The sequence below is a fragment of the Aethalodelphis obliquidens genome, unplaced genomic scaffold, assembly GCF_003676395.1.
Source record: "Aethalodelphis obliquidens isolate GAN/ISIS:26980383/991018 unplaced genomic scaffold, ASM367639v1 scaffold65, whole genome shotgun sequence".
Classification (NCBI taxonomy): domain Eukaryota; kingdom Metazoa; phylum Chordata; class Mammalia; order Artiodactyla; family Delphinidae; genus Aethalodelphis; species Aethalodelphis obliquidens.
Genome location: NW_020838009.1, coordinates 6463910 through 6478840, shown reverse-complemented (window position 1 = coordinate 6478840; position 14931 = coordinate 6463910). Strand labels below are relative to the sequence as shown.

Sequence of the window (14931 nt, the reverse complement as noted above, 5' to 3'; positions counted from 1 at the left end):
GTCTCCCTCACCTTGAGACCTTCATGCATCTGTCACAGCTCAATGTGTGCTTTAAATGAATTAAAACATCACTCTCTGATAATTATTCTTGTATCTACTTCTTTAGGGAAATTGTTCAAGTTTCTATCAAAATAATTTCGATTATCCATGGATTTCTTCATTCATGTTGTTTTCAACACAGATATTGTAAAAATGTAATAACATAGCAAGTATATTGCAAAAACGTAAGAAAGTATCTTAAAATGTTTCATAAATTATCAAACAGTAAAAACATAAAAAAGAGGGCTTCCCTAGTGGCGCAGTGGTTGAGAGTCCGCCTGCCGATGCAGGGGACACGGGTTCGTGCCCCGGTCCGGGAAGATCCCACTTTCCGCGGAGCGGCTGGGCCTGTGAGCCGTGGCCGCTGAGCCTGTGCATCCGGAGCCTGTGCTCCGCAATGGGAGAGGCCGCAACAGTGAGAGGCCCGCGTACCGCAAAAAAAAAAAAAAAAAAAAAAAAAGATTTTTTTTTTTTAGAGCAGTGTTAAGTTTACAGAAAAATTGCACAGAAAGTACAGAGTGTTCCCGTATGCTCCACTCACGGTCTCTCCTATTATTAACATCCTGCATTCTTACAATTGGTAAATCAATACTGAGACATTGTGATTGACTAAATTCCACAGGTTACATCAGGGTTCGCTCTCTGGGTTGCATATTCTGTGGGCTTTGACAAATGCATAACATCATGTATTTACCATTATGGGGTCATGCAGAGCAGTGTGCCACTGCCCTGAAAAGCCCTGGGGCCCACACATTACTCCTCCCCAAGGCTTTGCATTGCTTTTTCAAAATAAAGTCCAAATTCTTTACCACGTCCGGAAAGACTTACATGGTCTTGCCCCTCTTAGTCTCCCCTTTCCTGAACTAGCCAAGTTCATGTCACTCTAAAGTTTTTTTCCAAGCTGTTTCCTCTTCCAGGAATTTCCTACTTCCAGATCTTCCTACGGCTGTCGCCTTCCTGCCTTGATATCCTAAATGTGACCTTTCCTCTCCACCCCGTCTACACTAGGCCCCAGCTACTCCCCATCTCGTCTCCTTTTCTTCATAGAACTCGACATCATCTGAAGGTGTCTTGTAGTCTATTCGGTCTCTAGCCTGTATCTCTGTGCCCCATGGACAGTCAAGCACCCCAAACAGGAATTCGCCAGCTTTGTTCACTGCAGGGTCTCCAGCCCTAGGACATGCCTGGTCTAGAAGGGCTCGGTAAACACTTACTGAATGAATCAAGCCCAAACCGAATGAATAGATGAATGACTAATGCCATGTAATGAGCTTCTGCACTCGTTTGTATTTTAGCGTTTACAGAGAGCTCTGGCAGACATTTTCCTCATCTAATTTATGTGATTAGGCTGAGACTTAGACAGAACTTCAAAAACATATTCACACCCTCTCTCCTAGTCTCTCAAGGTCACTGATGGGGACAGAGTGAGAATGTTCTCTGCAAGGGAAAAGAGTTCATTTCTGAGAGCACCAATAACCCTTTGGATTGGCCGAGCAGAGTCACTTGGTTTAATTCATAGCTGTGGGATGAAGAAAAACACTTGGAGATACAGAATCTCGACTGATGAATAATAGGAACAACTGGGACTTCCCTGGCAGTTCCCTGGTGAGACTCTGAGCTTCCACCGCAGGGGGCACAGGTTCGATCTCTGGCCGGGGAACTGACATCCCTCATGCTGCGTGGTGCGGACAAAAATAGTAATGATAATAATAATAGTAACAACTGTCACTCGCGCAGCGCCTGCTATGAGCCAGACACTTCACTAAGTACTGACAACACAGCATCTATCTCCCAACTCTAATCGTAGGGTTGGCGCCATTCGTTATCCCTATTTTCCTGACGAGGAAGGGAGAAAACGGTTTTCCCAAGGCACGGAGCCAGCCTTTGAACCCAAGGTTATCTGACAACAAAGTCCAGGCAATCCTGGCCCTTGGAATAAACGTTGAATAAATAAACTGTGCCATGTTGAGCAATCTGGAAATCCCTACCCATCCCCGGCCGTGCAGTCACATGGGTGGGAGGTTGAGAAAGGGTTAAACACCAAACCAGGAGGGAAGGATTGGTGTCTGGGCGGTGCTTTTTCGAGGCCAAGATCAGGATGGTTTGCACAGCAAGCTTCCCCTTCACCAGGCCACAAGAAAAGGCCAGGTATTAATGAATGACACACCCAGGGGGAGGAGAGGGCGCTGGGGATGTTTCCACTCAGTAAGATTTTGGCAGGAACCGTGTGTTCGGTCCAAGGGCGTAGAGACAGTCAAGTGCCCCGTCTTTTCTGGCTCTCACAGGATGCCGGAGCTCCCCCAGCCGGGGGGCCCGGCCCCCTCCGGAGCGTGTTCACACAGGACAGGGGACAAGCCGAGGTGGAGCAAGCCTGGCCAGCCGGGGAGGCTGCCCGTCCCCCTCCTGCAGTCCTTCTGCCCACACAATTATCTGAGGAATGCCGCTTCCTGCCTTGCATCAGAAAGTAACATTTTTAAATTTGAAGAAATCCCTGCTTTCTTTTCTTCATTTGTTATTGTCGTGACATGACTGACTCAATAAGTAAAAATTTTCAGTCCCTGCCCAAGGTCGCAGACTGTCTCCCTTGGCTTGAAGTTCCTCCAGACTCTTCGTGCCTTCTCCCACCTCCGCGCCTCGGCACACAATGCGCTTTCTAACTCCCAGAGCCCCTGCTTCCCGGCCAGCTCTCCTGTGTTTTTCAAGGTTTTGCTCAGAGTCATCTCCTCCAGGAAGTCTTCCCTGACACCTCCCTCCCAACTCACTGATGGAATTAGGAGCTGCCCTTCTTTTTGGCGGGGCGGGGCGGTGGAGAGGAGAATGCAATTTCTTTTTTTTTTTTAATTAATTTTTATTGGAGTATAGTTGCTTTACAATGTTGTGTTAGTTTCTGCTGTACAGCAAAGTGAATCAGCTATACATATACACATATCCCCTCTTTTTTGATTTCCTTCCCATTTAGGTCACCACGGTGCACTGAGTAGAGTTCCTAGCGCTATGCAGTAGGTCCTCATTAGTTATCTACATTATACATGGTATCAAGAGTGTATATGTGTCGATCCCAATCTCCCAATTCCTCCCACACCCCACGTTCCTCCTTGGTATCCATATGTTTGTTCTCTACATCTCTATTTCTGCTTTGCAAATAAGATCATCTGTACCATTTTTCTAGATTCCACATATATGCGTTAATATACAATATTTGTTTTTCTCTTTCTGACTTACTTCATTCTGTATGACACTCTCTAGGTGCATTTACGTCTCTACAAATGACCCAATTTCGTTCCTTTTTATGGCTGAGTAATATTCCATTGTATATATGTACCACACATAGCCAGGACTTGGAAGCAACCTAAATGTCCATCAACAGATGAATGGAAAAAGGAGCTGCTCTTCTGTACACTCAAAGCTCTCTCATCTGGGTCTTACCCGGTAACTGTGAGACCCTTGATGCCAGGGACTGTGTCTCCTCTCTCTCTCTCTCTCTCTCTCTCTCTCTTGCCCTACACAGTCCTTGGCACAAAGTGGATGTTAAATACCTGTTAGAGGAAGAGATGAGAAGAAGAAAAGAAACAGGGCAAAAAGGCAGGAGGAAGGAGGGAGAGGGATCTTTGTGGTCAGATGCATAGCTGCAGATATAATATAGACGTAGAGACAGACGGATATAACTGACTGCATGCCCAGGGATGCATATGTGCACCACCGCAGGGTCTGTGCAGGAAGAGCGCTGGTCCAGGAGTCCAGAGGCCTGAGCTCTTACCACGAGGCTGCTGCGGACTGGCTGTGTGACCTGGGAGAAGCCACGCCCCCTTCTGAGCTGCAGATGTCTCCTTTGTAACATGTGTGATTATAAGACTTCAATAAGAATGCTGTCGCCGCCTGACGTGCGGTGGTGTTTCCACAAGCATCAGCGCTGCCCTCCTTCAACCGCACTCCGCCCGCGATGCCCCAGACGCCATCCACAGTGGGAAGGGCAGCATGCAGGGTGCCGGAGCCAGAAGCCCCTGGGTCTGGACCCTCTCCATTGCCATCTCATTCCATCACAGCTGTTCAGACACTCGAAACGTATCTGCCCTACACTGCATGGTACCCATTTTGGTTGCTTCTGTGTCCATTTTCCCAGTGACAGATGCACGTACTGGCTCCAATTCCTGGACCCGTCTGGACTGCATCAGGAACTAGAAGGCAGCCCCGGTGAAAACGGCTTGGTCCCTATCACCCTGACCCCGTGGGGACCCCCCGTGAGGCCCTAGGACACACGAGTATATACGGAGCCTTGGCACGGTTCTCCCCGCCACCCAAGGGTCCAGTTCCCACGAAAGGGCACCTGCCCCATCTCCTCCATCCTGGCCTGTGCCTAAACGCACTGACAGACCCCGGAGCCCCAACTGGAGCCCCCGGAGCCCGTGCCCAGTCTGCACCACTAACTATATCTGCCCCCCTCAGCCCCCCGAAACCTTCTGCTTGGTGCTGTCCCCTTCTCCCCAAACCCCAGCCAAAATCTGCACTTGAACCCATTGTGAGGCCTCCCCAGCAGACTTGGGGGCCTTTACCACCAAGGGTTCTGCCCTCACGGCCAAGGCAGGACAAGGCAGGTTCTGTACTTTATTAAACCAGGCCCTTAAATCTAGTGACATGTTATATATTATTAGGAAAAACTGAAAGCAACTGAGAAGGGGAATGGAAGAGCTCTCTGGGGTGAGAATGATGTTCCCATCATGCTAAGAGTTTGTCTTACACAGGTGTATCTATGTGTCAAAATTAATCAAATGGTACACATAAGATATGTACATTCACTGTGTGTCAATTTTACCTAAAAGGAGAATAGTAGGCAAACCCTGAACTTGATTTAATTACATCCATGTTGAACTGTTTAGAAGTGAAGTGCAATGGTGCCTGAAACGTATTTGGAAATGTATTCAAAAAATAAGATGCGTGCATGGGTGGATGGATAGAGGGGCGGATGGTCACGTGAGAAGACAAATGAAGTGTTACTTGTGGAAGCTAGATAGTGGGTATGTGCTTGTTAGACTACGGTTTTTCCACCTTCCTGTATGTTTGAACATTTTTAATAAGATTTTGGAAAAAATACCACTGAAAGCAATCTAAAGGGTCCATAACGTGGGGGCCATAATGGTGATGGTTCTGAAAACTTTGCAGGAACTGAGAACCCTAACCCCCAGTGGAAACGTCAGCACGGGAATCCGTCTGTACGTACCTCAGGATCATTATTGTTATGTTTCAGCCACATGCTAAGAACTCAAGCTTTAGAATGAAACAGACCTGCCCTGGGTTCAAATCTCAGTCCTGCCACTCACCATTTGGATAAGCTCCCCAGGCCTCATTTTTGCTTACCTATACGATCAAGACAAGGCATTGGCCTCATAGGGCTGTGGGGGGAATATGCAGTGAGTCAGTGCCCATCAGGGTCCTAAATCAGCGCCCGGTGCTAAAAGAGCCCAGGTGGAGGGAGGTGCTAGTAGTTGCAGAGAGATTTCCAGGAGGCACCCTCGGGGGTTGGCCACCAGATGTGGGGAACAGAGAGAACCGGCTGTCACACGGAGAGAGGGCTGTTGAGACCTGGCCTCACCAGCAAAATCTCTTTTCCCCTGATCTAACAAGTCACCAGGATGATTTTTTAAAAGATTCTGCAAGGAAAACAGACTGGATGGAAGGATGCTTGCAGAGCTCACAGTGACAAAGTTAAGCTCGTAAGAGTTGAGACAGTTCTCTTTTCTCATCCTTATTCTTCGGCATGCTGTTCTCTTTACCTAGAGCTTGCTTCCCTACCTCTGCACCTGACCTCGCTCCTATACACCTGCACACAGCTCAAAGGGCACCTCCTCAGGGAGGCCCGCCCTGACCACTAGACTAGGCTGGTTCCCTGGTTAGAGCCTCTCATTGCAACTAACCCTCTTTGGTCTGTCATACAGAGTGAAATCAGTCAAAAAGAGAAAAACAAATATTGTAAATTAACGCATATGTGTGTGGAATCTAGAAAAATGGTACAGATGAACTTATTTGCAAAGCAGAAATAGAGACACAGACGTAGAGATAAAAAGTATGGACGCCAAGGGGGGAAAGTGGGGGTGGGACGGATTGGGAGATTGGGACTGATATATATACACTACTATGTATAAAATAGGTAACTAAGGAGAACCTACTGTACAGCACAGGGATCTCTGCTCAATGCTCTGTGGTGACCTAAATGGGAAGGAAATCCACAAAAGAGGGGATATATGTTTATGTATAGCTGATTTACTTTGTTGTACAGCAGAAACTAACGCAACACTGTAAAGCAACTATACTCCAAAAAAAAAAAAAAACTAACCCTCTTGTCATTATATTGATGCTTGTATGATTGTTTAATCTCAAGTCTCCCATCAGATCATCAGAGCCCAGCATGATGCCTGAAGCACAGACTGCTCTAAATAAATAATCTGCTGAGAATGAATTCCAAGTGTTTGAAATAGTGACTTCACTCTTTGTAGGTTGAAAAATAAATAGAAAATCTGTGGTGGGGTGGGAAAGGCAGTAAAATAAAGCCAGCTACATCCATGCCTGTCCCAGTCAACATTATATACCTCCTTACCATTAGAGGTGGATGGCAGGGCTTCCCTGGTGGCGCAGTGGTTGAGAGTCCGCCTGCCGATGCAGGGGACACGGGTTCGTGCCCCGGTCCGGGAAGATCCCACATGCCGCGGAGCGACTGGGCCCGTGAGCCATGACCCCTGAGCCTGCGCATCCGGAGCCTGTGCTCCGCAACGGGAGAGGCCACAACAGTGAGAGGCCCGCATACCGCGAAAAAAAAAAAAAAAAAAAAAAGAAAGAAAGAAAAAGATGGATGGCAGCGTCCAATGTGGTTTTACTTTGTTTTGGGGAGAAGAGCAGGGGTGAGGCGGCAGAAAGCATACGGCAGAATTCTCCTCAAACCCCACCCCCTGCCCTCCAGCCCTACAGAGACCCGCCCTCTGCATCTCACAGGCCTGGCCCCTCCCTGCTGACAGCTGGCCTTGGGGACTCACAAGGGCCCCCAGGTATATCTTGATTCCATTTTCTGCCGGAAGGAACGGAGGCACCTGTGGAGGAGACCACGTGACCCAACTATTGCTGGGGGTACAACCAACCACCTTGTCACATGCTCAGAATCTGCACGTGGGGAAAGGCAGCGCTAGAAGGGTTCTTAGAGACCATCTCTCCTTAACACCTTCCATCCACCTTACAGACAGCGACAGTGAGTCCTGGATACGGGAAGGGGCTTATCCAAGGTCATAATGCTGTGTAAGAATGTAACTGAACAGGTGTCCGTGCATTGAACCCCCAACCTTCCAGCTGCTGAACCCAGAGGAAAGAAGGGACTCGATTACCGTCGAGAAGTGATGCTGTGGGTTGTTGCCCCAGGGCTGAGTACTCATTCCCACAGCTGGCACACAGGTTGCCTGGAACAGCTCAGAGCAGAACCTCTCTCCAGGACTTACCCTCAGCTGAAGGCAGCGGCCTCTCCCCAGGGCAGCCCACATGCAGTGTTGGGTCATTGCAAGGGTACAAAGCCCCATGGGATCGGCTGGACTGGCTGAGGTTTGTGTTGGAGCAACGCTCTCCAGTGAACTTGCTACACGCACCAGGGAAACCCAACCAGAGATGGTGATGCGGCCAGGGACAGGAAGTGGCAGGACCCCGTGGAAATAAAATGAATAAAATGGTTTCAGCAAACGTCAAGCACCTACTAAATACCAGGTGAAGTCCAGTCCTCAAAGATGCCCCAGTGTAAGAAAATGCATCCTGTACTTTGTCTCTGAAGCTTGGCCCACCTTCTGCAAGAGAGGGAGGCCATGGCCATGGGACCCTCCTTCTCTCATCCCCAAGGGCTGAGCACTCTGTGAGGGTTCCTGTGTCACGACAGGAGAACAGGGGAGCAGCTGCTTTGGGGGTTGAAACGTTCTCTGTATCGCACAGATGCTGCTCGGGCCGTTTCACCAGCTTCATCTCATTTACGGCTTCTATAGTCCTGTGTGGTAGGAATTTATGACCCCTGTTTTGCAGAGGAGGAAACTGAGCCATAGCGAGGTTAAATACCTTTCCCCACACCAACTAGCCTGTTCATCTCAGAGCCAAGATTCCGTCCCCACAGCCCGGGTTCTGGGCCCCTGTGCCCCACTGCCTTTCTTCAGAATTCAGAGAATTCTTTAACAGAACCTAACCAAATGGATCCCAGGGTTCTAGCCATCTCTATCATATCTTCCTGGAGCAGAAAGAGCCAGAATGTGCCTTTGACTCGCCTTGCTCTCCTTTTTAAAGAAAACCACGTGTTTATTCTCTTATGCCAAAGTTACGACAGACCTGAAGTTTTGCCAAGTGTTGACTTTAAAAGCTAGGCTGAGGGGTTAAAATCCTTTTCCCTGATGCCTGTTTGTTTATGCTTCTGGAGCAAAGGAAGGAGGTTGTCATAAGAAATGATCTGATCCACGGGGCTGTACCTGCAACAAGGCAGGGAGTCCGGCCGGGGTACCTGGCGCCCCTCCCAGGGCTCAGATCCATGAGGCTCAGGGGGCCCCCTGCTCCAGGGACCTGCTCCCCGGTCTCCCCCAGGTGCTGAGCAGCTCCCCCTTCTGTCCTGCATCCTGCTAGAAGCGGAGTCCAGCCGTGGGACCCTGACGGCTTTGAGCATTTAAATATTGATATCCCCACCCCTGAGCGTTGCCAGGACCACTCACAGAGGGAGAACGGGCAGGTAGGAAGCAGCTGCCCTGGCCAGGGCTCACTCTCATCCCCCTTGGGGGTCCTGTGATACATCCATCTGTCACCCCTCCACCAAGCAGCCTAGTGAGCATTCAGCCAGCCTCTGTGAGGACAACGCAGACAGACTGGGAGGGACTGTGTCCCGCTGCACTGCACACGTGCACACACACAGACACACACACACACACACCACACACACCACACCACACGGCATAACCAAAATTATGCTTCCCTAGGTTTCCACCCCTCGGTGTCCAAAAACAAAGTCAAACCCTCCATCCCCACCTCCCCGTGAAGCCCCTAGAAGCCGCCTCACTCACCATTCTCCCTTCCAGGGAAGAGTCTCTTCTGCAAACTCATGACGGGGGCTCCAGGGAGGAGGGAGCGCCGTGACCGGTCCCTTCTGAGTATAACTGATTCACTTTGTTATAAAGCAGAAACTAACACACCATTGTAAAGCAATTATACTCTAATAAAGATGTTAAAAAAAAAAAAAAAGAAGTCACGGGGGATCAACGGCAGCTTCTAGGGCTGGGAGTATTTGAATGGGAGTTAAAATTACAAAGTAACTCCTCGTTAGAACTGTTTTTCCTCGGCAGGGAGGGAGGAAAAAAAATCCCTTTCCCTCTGCCAGCAAATCTTTAACATCTCAAAACGGTCGCTTCCAACTCCTGCCCTCCTTGCGAAGCAAATGTGTAGAAGGCGATGTTATTTCACTGAATCAAGCCCTCAGATCATAAGCCTTTTCCGGTACCACAAACAGAAATGCAAAACCTCAAACTTTCCCTTGGCCTCGGCGTCTGTCATGAGCGGGCAGAACACGCTTTCTGAGACTGAACGTATGGGAAATGTGCTAAACTTGTCAGATCATCCCAAGCCCTCAACGCGGCTTTCCCCCTCCCCACCCTACATCTTTTTTTCTTTTTCATGGGTTCTGGTGTGTTTATGTAATTGCAAAGGACAAACACAACACCTCCAGTCCTTTGCCCAAAGTCGAAGTGATTCATTTTCTCCTTTACACACGCCGCACACAAACACAGTGCCTGTTTAATCCAAGTGAAAACGCCTTTCATAAAATCTGCAAAGGGCTGGGGCAGAGCGAGGCATGGTGAATGCAGCCTGTGTCCTGAGAAGGGCAGTTGGGCTTGGGGGAAGGTGGAGGCTGACTCTAATCGAGGCAAACAGAAGGCGCTCTGACTCCCGCCCATGTCAGGACAAGGAGGGATGAAAGAAAAGTGGGCTCAAGCCCTGGCTAACTGGGCTATAAAACGTTTGCAGCCTGCTCTACCCAACTTCCCCTTGCTAGCCTTCCCATACCAGGGGGATTTATTTTTAGACTTGGACAAGATGTACTATTATTTTAAATGACCAGTTTGATTGCTGGGTTAAATAAATCCTTGGATTCCCCCACCAAAAAGACCAAAAGAATATACAATAAGTGGGCAAAGACTCAGAGCTGAAAGCTGCAGAAGAATGTGACGGTTTTCGGGACGCAGCAATGTGAGAGCAGACTGAAGGGAAAGGCTGCTCTGTCTGATAGAGAGAGAAAAAGTCACCAGGGAAGCAAACGTGACAGAGCCTGGTCCAGTTCCTGGGTTACCTGTCCCCTGCCAAGTGGCCCAGGTCTTCCAGGGATGGACCCCTGCCATGGCTGCCTCTGGCCCCCTGACCAATGTCACTCTCACCATTCATAGTCTCGAATCACCGTCACTTGATCAAAGCACCTCCAGGTCACTGTGACCACTCTACCCCTCCCCCACCTCCTCACCCCTCACATCCCTTAAATAATCATTTCTCAGGGCAGTGCTGCAGGGTGCCAGGAAAACCTCTGCTATCAGCACCTGGAGTCAGAACAGCTCCCCGAGAGTCATCCTTACCCCAGATGAGGGCTGGGATCCAGAGCTGGTACTTCTCTGCTGCCTGCTCTACCTTGCTTTGAATAACCACCTAACTGCCTAGGTCATGAAGCTGCCTAGGTCAGGATGCTGCAGCTATACTACGCATGCAGAACAATAAGGGCCAGAAACGGGCCTTGCATTCTAGTGATACCCAGTAGCAGCAGCAATGGGAAGCCGGCTAGATAAACAGGGGAATACTTTGCAGAAATTAAAATGAGGTAATAAGGTAAGATTTATTGCCATAGAAAGATATCTGCTTTACATTTTCAAGTGACTTAAATCAGGTTACAAACACAGGTTGTGTAGTATGACCCATATACATGAAACAAGATTAACTTTGGAGACCTAAAATTGAGGGATTTCTTTTTTCTTCATGAGCTTCCCAACATCCACTGAGCTTTCCAATACCCATTATGTTAGCCCCACAGGTCAATGAACAGTAATAGCTTCCAATCTGTATCACCTATAGGATGATAGAAACATTTTTAAATTTAAAAAAATTGTTTTATTAAGTCAAGTCATTGGCTTTGGAACTACTAAGTAGATCTTGTTAAATCAATAACAAAAACTATAATTTTGAAAGTCATAGCTTTTGATCATATGAATTAAGCCTTTGACAAAGGAGTTATTATTTGACCAGTAAGCAGAGTAATCGTCCCTCCAAAGGTGTCCACATGCTGTTCTCACGGACCTGTGAACTTGTTATGTTACAGGCAAGTGGGAATTAAGGTTGCAGATGGAATTAAGGTTACTAATCAGATGAGTTTAAAATAGAGGGATTATCCCGGATTGTCCAGGTGGGCCCAATAAAATCACAAGGGTCCTTAAAAGTGGGAGACGGAGGCAGAGGAGGAGGTCAGAGTTAGAGAGAGTCTTGAAGAAGCTACACTGATGTCTTTGATGATGGAGAAGGGGGCTACAAGCCAAGGGTGTAGGCGGCCTCCAGAAGCTAGAAAAGGCAAGGGAAAGGATTCTCCCCTCCAGTCTCCAGAAAGGAATGTTGACTCTGCCAACACTTTCGATTTTAGCCCAGGGGACCCATTTTGGACTTTTGACCTCCAGAACTACATAAGATACTTTGTATTGTTTTAAGCTCCTAATTTTGTGTTGATTGGTTACAGCAGCAATAGGACGCTAACACATTTGGATTTTTTTTTATTTTGTTTGATGCCAGAAGCTTGGTTTTGATTACAAAGAGCAAAGCCTGGAGGATACAAAGCACAAAATTTATACCATAAACCCACAGATTTGGGGAAAACGTATGAAGATATAAGAGAAGCTATTTTCTTATTTAAAAGGAGATAAAGGTCTGCCCAACTGAAGAGAGGATGAGTTTCAAAGACTGCAGGTTGGGGCCTGGGAAGGAGCCCCTCACTTCTGCCCCTTCCTGGTTGGCACTGAGACACACAGGTAGTACACACTGGGGACAAGCCCTAGCACAGAGACCTGTGTCCCACTTTCTATCTGAAATACTGGGAGGAAAGAGCCTCCTTTGAGTGTCCTGAGACAACTCGGAGTGGAAACGTCCACCTGGGAGAGTTAGACCAAAATCCTGGGACAATCCCCTGAGTCTCCCATGGGAGGGTGGAGGGTTGGGTAGGAGAGAGTGTAGCTGAAAGTTCCCTGTGCCTTGAAGAGGTACCCAGAATGCCTGAATGCCCCAGCTGGCCCAGGAGCTCTGCACAGTTGGGTGTGGAGGAAGCAGGGTGACCTCTGTGATGAGAGAACCAGATACCTCGGCAGCCAACATGGTGGCGATGGAACCTCTCGGACAAAGGAGAGGCTGGCCGGTTCCCTCTACCGTGAAGGTCTCAGCGAGGGGACCAAGGACCGGGTGAACCTTCCCCGGCGCCACCATATCACGTAGAAACCAGGCAGGGAGACCCTCAACTGGCTGAGTAGGTACCCAGAGGAGACCTGAGTGAAATCAGGAGTAAACCAGGAATGCCTAAATTTACTTTGGATTGGCAAAATTAGTCTTCCATCATCCACAGACATGGGGGGTTAAGAGTTAAGTTCAACAACAGAGAAATAAGGAAGACTGCATGTTTATACATGACTTTTGTCTGAAAATAGTCTATTAGTAGATGCCAAGATGTAAATAGAGGTTATCTCTGGCTAGTGAGAAAAATTGTGAGTGCTTTTCATTTCTTTTCTAATTTATTTTTCCAAAAGGAACATATATATTTATATTTTATATATATATATATATTTACAGCTCCTTACTCTCAGAAGGTACCCCCAACCCAAGTGAATGAAGAGGGGGTCAAATGGCACAATCTCAGATATAACCACAAAGTATAAGGGAATATAATGGAGGGGTCTCACATTCGTGGAGGCCTCTTCCCATAAATAAAGGCTCGTCCTTGGTATCCTTCCCCTGCATAAGGTGACTGAGAGGATATCTTTTTGTTGCCTAGGGTCTGCACCAAAGAATGGGGGGGTCCTATCTCCTACTGGTCAAATCACCTGGGGAGAGATGGATCCTCACCCCCACGTTTCAGCTCTCTGTCCTCCTCTTGGTCTCTGCCTCTGCCTCTTCCTCTACCTGCAGTGACCCCATACTAGGACCCTAGGCCTTTGCCCTTTGCCGTCCACCTCCGCCACACACACACACTTTTAATAAGCCCTCTGGATCACGCTTACTTCAGAGGATAGGGTCGCCTTCCCTGGCTGGTCCCTGTGTCCCCCAGCCCCTCAGTGTTATAGACAAAGACACCTCCAGTTACAAAGTGAGCCCTACCCCGTCCTGGGCCAATTCTGACCAGAGAGCCAGGTTGTTGGAGGCTCAGAGAGCTGGGCTGGTGAGCCCACGAGGGTGCTCACTGCTGTGGATGCAGGATCTGCTATGCCTGTATGAGCCCTGAGTCTTCCCAGACCCCACGTATTGGCCAGGTCTGTCAAGCCTTCCTCTTGCTTCTGTTGACTGGCCTGTCCACTCCCTGCTGGACCTGGAGCCTACCCTTGACTGTATATTCCATCAAATTTAGGGGCCTGTAGCTTGAAGACTGGCCTGTGGCCTGTCCCTGCTCCATTCTTCCAAGCCACATGCTACTGCCGCTACCAGGTTCCAGCATGGACCCCTTCCCAAAGGGGAACAGCCCAGACCAAGTCCAGCTCCCCCAAGCCCTATTGCATAATGGATTCATGGCCTGCAGCAGCCCAGGGACCGCCTTCCACAGTCCTCATCCTCCCGTTCCCCTTTGCCTGGGCATCTGGGTCCCCTGCTGATATTGTCAAGTTGCATTTAACACCGAAGGACGAGCTGAGCCATGGTCTGCCGGCATCACCCCAAGGTCACAATCTCTAAGGCTTTGCCTCTTCATTCTCAACCAGGGCCAGAGCAGCAAGTGTCCTGTTCTATCCTCCGATGAGGTCAGCACTGTCTCCACACGTGCCCACAGATGGAGCTGCCACACTGCATGGAGGGACATGTGACAGCCTGCATGACAGTGACCCCAAGGGAGCTTGGGGTGGCTCAGTGAAAGGCAGTAAACTATTTTTCAATCTCATGTGTAATCATTAACCCAAATGCCTTTATCCCTGTGGAGGGTAAATGCACCTAAAAATCAATTTTCTTGTTCAACCAACCCATTCACTTTAAAATGTTTACTGCCTTTAAATTTTACTTTTGCACTCAGAAAATTATAGCGATGGCTTATTGTGACAATTTCTGATATTTACAATGCTTTATAATTTTTAAACATTCATTTTAAGGGCATACTGAACCTCCTACAACATTCAAAGAAGAGCAAACATACAGACTAAACTGGGAGATTGGGTGATCAAAAATTTCAGGAAAAAAGTGCTGAAATTCAGTCAGGTCACCTGCGACAGAGCTGGAAACCACAGAGCCTGCTTAACTATTAAGCCCCTAACAATGACAGTCCACACTCATTCTCAGATTAGAAAGAACTACCCTATCGCATATAGCATCCTTTAATCCTCATTGCTTTCCCACCTTTTACAGAGGTGGAAGTGGATGCTCAGAGAAGTTGAGAGGCTTGCCTGGGGTCACAGAACTAAGAAACAATGGAGGTGAGGTGCCCGGTATTCTCGTGTAAAGGTCAGAAATGTGCCTACCACATGAATAAAGAAGATGTGGTATATACATATACAGTGGAATATTACTCAGCCATAGGGAAGAATGAAATCATGCCATCTGCAGCAACATGGATGGACCTAGCGTTTATCATACTAAGTGAAGTAAGTCAGAAAGAGAAAGACAAATACCATGTGATATCACTTATATGTGGAA

At 48.3% G+C, this 14931-nt stretch overlaps 1 protein-coding gene and 1 long non-coding RNA gene across 2 annotated transcripts in view; one reads left to right on the top strand and one right to left on the bottom strand.

Moving 5' to 3' along the window:
• The window catches only part of IL16 (interleukin 16), a 116645-nt gene extending 107238 nt beyond the window's left edge, over positions 1-9407 (bottom strand). Inside the window, exon 1 of the mRNA XM_027089163.1 lies at positions 9096-9407. Within this exon, the coding sequence (XP_026944964.1) occupies positions 9096-9135 (40 nt within the window). The 5' untranslated portion in view covers positions 9136-9407. The remainder of the gene's footprint in view (positions 1-9095) is intronic.
• Positions 1627-12780, top strand: LOC113610767 (uncharacterized). The gene is made up of 3 exons (XR_003429209.1): positions 1627-1736; positions 5991-6003; positions 12769-12780. It is a non-coding gene; the product is annotated as an uncharacterized LOC113610767 (long non-coding RNA).
• The last annotated feature ends 2151 nt before the right edge of the window (positions 12781-14931 follow it).